The 2,665-nt window shown below is 34.8% G+C and overlaps 1 protein-coding gene across 1 annotated transcript; it reads right to left on the reverse strand.

The window, feature by feature from the left end:
- On the reverse strand, nucleotides 1–2,382 carry LOC134234589 (uncharacterized). Its single transcript, XM_062716665.1, has 2 exons — nucleotides 2,357–2,382; nucleotides 1–2,029 (listed from the first exon to the last, which is right to left on the reverse strand). The coding sequence occupies exons 1-2, from the start codon at nucleotides 2,380–2,382 to the stop codon at nucleotides 1–3; spliced, it is 2,055 nt and encodes a 684-aa protein (XP_062572649.1).
- Between the last annotated feature and the right edge of the window lie 283 nt (nucleotides 2,383–2,665).

Consider the following 2,665-nt stretch of genomic DNA (forward strand, 5'->3'; position numbering starts at 1 on the left):
TTATATACCTGAGGGATTGAATTGACAAATTCCCTGTATTCTCATTTCTGTAGCTGTTTGTATTTTATGGAATGAGATTTGTCTGAGAGATTGTTGGTATGAGTATAGAGCAGCCTGGAGGTTCCCTGTCACCTGTTGACAGATCCCCAGAATCTGCCACGATATGTTTCTGTGAATTTCAGGTATAGACTGTCCCTGATCATTGTGAACTAGAGCTTGTAGATTATCTAGAGCTGTTTGTGCGCTCATTGTGTCTACATGTCTGTAGCACAAAATCTCTAGCATGTCTAACAGTATATAGGATGGGATACATAACGAAAAGAAACTATTCTGTAGAGCAGACTGTTGTTCTGGTATCAATTCATTGATGTAATGGATTTTGTTGTTAAGTATAATATCCCCAGCTACAGCCTGTCTCATCTTTGTAGACCAGGACTGTCCCCCTACAGCCTCAGTATACATCTCTGTATCTACATTATACCCATACATTACATAAGGCTGTGCTAAATTGACCTTGATCATCCCTATAATAGATAAAGCTTCTATGTATCTAAGTGTATTATAATAATACATGGCTATGTACATCATGTCAGTAATAAAACCAAACTTGGCTGCTATTTTCAGCATATAACAGGACATTTTGCCAACTCTATAACTCATTTTGTTTAAATGTGTGTAAGTTTCCATGTATAAAATAAATGCAGTTTGCTGAAGGACATTAGCTGTAAGTTCCTGTAGCTTCAGCACTTGATACTGCGTTACGAGGGGTGAACCTATCATCTGTTCTATTGTATGTAGATATTTCATACATCTTTGTATGTCCAGTTTCCGTATCATGTTATTGCGTTGCATTTCATGATATAGCTTTTGATCAAAATCAATCTCAGGAATCAGAGTATTTTCATCTGTACAGATGGAGAGTCTAGGGTTATGAAGGACATCGATATTATAAGTCCTAAAGGAGGGACATTGTAGCAGGAATGCTAAACCCTTTTCATACATCCCATACAATCTAATAAATAGTTGATGTTGTTTGTCGCCATGAATTTTACTCAGAAACATGTTATTTTCTGGAATGAAAAAGTTAGGACATACCCCATCATACACCCATTTGAGAATGAGTTTAAAACAGACCCAGAAACACACCAGGAGATTTTGTGGACACCAATGAGGTATTGTATTTTGTTGAATCACCCAGAAAACTGAAGTTTTCATGTGATAGGAACACAGTAATTTATCACCATCACCTACTCCATTGTTTATCATTTCTGTTAAGAACAATTTCAGTAAGCCATAAGTTAAAAATTGGCTGTGATTCATTGAATACACTAGTTTTTGTTCTGCCAGAGAGAAGGAAATTCTCCATTCATGGTCTTCGTGTCTTCCTAGCTTGTGTCCGATTGCTACAAAGTGACATCCATTTTTTAATATACCATCAACGACATAAGGTAAGGGCCATGAATGACATCTGTCTATCCATGAAGAGGCAGATGTAGGCCAAAAATCACTAACAAAGCATGCGGCTAAATCAAATTCATATGTTAAAATTGTTCCACTGGCACAGGGTCCATGTTGAATTGAATGATTCTTTGAAACATTACAGATGATCTGTCTGTATATAGAACTAGATATATAATTTCTGTTATACCTTCTTACACAAGCTCTCTGAATATCTTCGTCCATGGTAGGTGACAGTAAATATAACAAAGTGAATCCTGGTGGACTATCGGAATAGTCACAGAGGATCAGTGTTTGTCTGTGTGTGTTGTAATACTGAGACTGAGATAATTCCCAGATCACACGGTGATTATTTGGCCAGCACATAATGTCCCAATCTGATCCTTTCAGTCTGAATCCTTCTCTTTCACTTCCACTTACCATAGTACTGCCCTCTTCACTTGTGAAAATGTGATTGTTAACCATCTCATTGATGTCCATTACATCTCTCCTCATGGCCACAATTTTTGAGGTCCCCATTTTACGACACAGTCCCACAAAGACTGCCTCTGATATATTTTGTATGACTATCCTACAGGCAAGGATATATTAATTTAATATATATCTTGTGCAATATGATTTTTTTAGTCATAGTTATAGAGTTATAAAGTTAATTCATAAATAACTTTAAAAAGTTTAGTTTAAATCGAATCTTAAAATGTGAAGAATATATTACATGTATAATTTTATTGTTCTCAACTTATTTTAAATTTGCGACTAAAATGTTATTGGAGAAATTAAATTTCAAGATTTTATGCCTTAACCTTATATACTATATACATTTGTCAGCAAAATGCACTGATTCAGAGAGTTAACTAGGCATGTTAAGAGTACTAATATATTGCTAATTAAAACTTACATTTCTAACGTTCTAAAAGAGCCCATGTTAAGTTTTTCAGGAAAATCTTTAAAATTTGATAGAAGTACTTATAAAAAATTCCAATGCTATAATGAGTCAAGAGAAAGCAACTACCACTGTTTTTATATATAGCATTATCTTTATGATCTAGCTATTATATACAGGGAAAAATCCTTAAATCCCAAGGGCTTTTAAAGACGATAAAAATATATCATTACTTGGTTAACAAAAACTTGACTGAATTGTGCAGTCATGAAAACCAGTTCAGAAGTACAGGTCTAAGAGAGCTACAGGTCTGCAGCTAGTATA

This window comes from Saccostrea cucullata, unplaced genomic scaffold (genome assembly GCF_032062105.1).
Source record: "Saccostrea cucullata isolate Sc308-1 unplaced genomic scaffold, CSIRO_AGI_Scuc_v1 ctg571, whole genome shotgun sequence".
Taxonomy (NCBI): domain Eukaryota; kingdom Metazoa; phylum Mollusca; class Bivalvia; order Ostreida; family Ostreidae; genus Saccostrea; species Saccostrea cuccullata.

Excerpts from the sequence above, each read along its gene's own strand:
- LOC134234589 (XM_062716665.1), bottom strand. The coding sequence starts at position 2,382 with ATGGGCTCTTTTAGAACGTTAGAAAT. Across the intron at positions 2,030-2,356 it reads TCTTTTAGAACGTTAGAAAT|GATAGTCATACAAAATATAT; the intron begins GTAAGTTTTAAT and ends CCTTGCCTGTAG.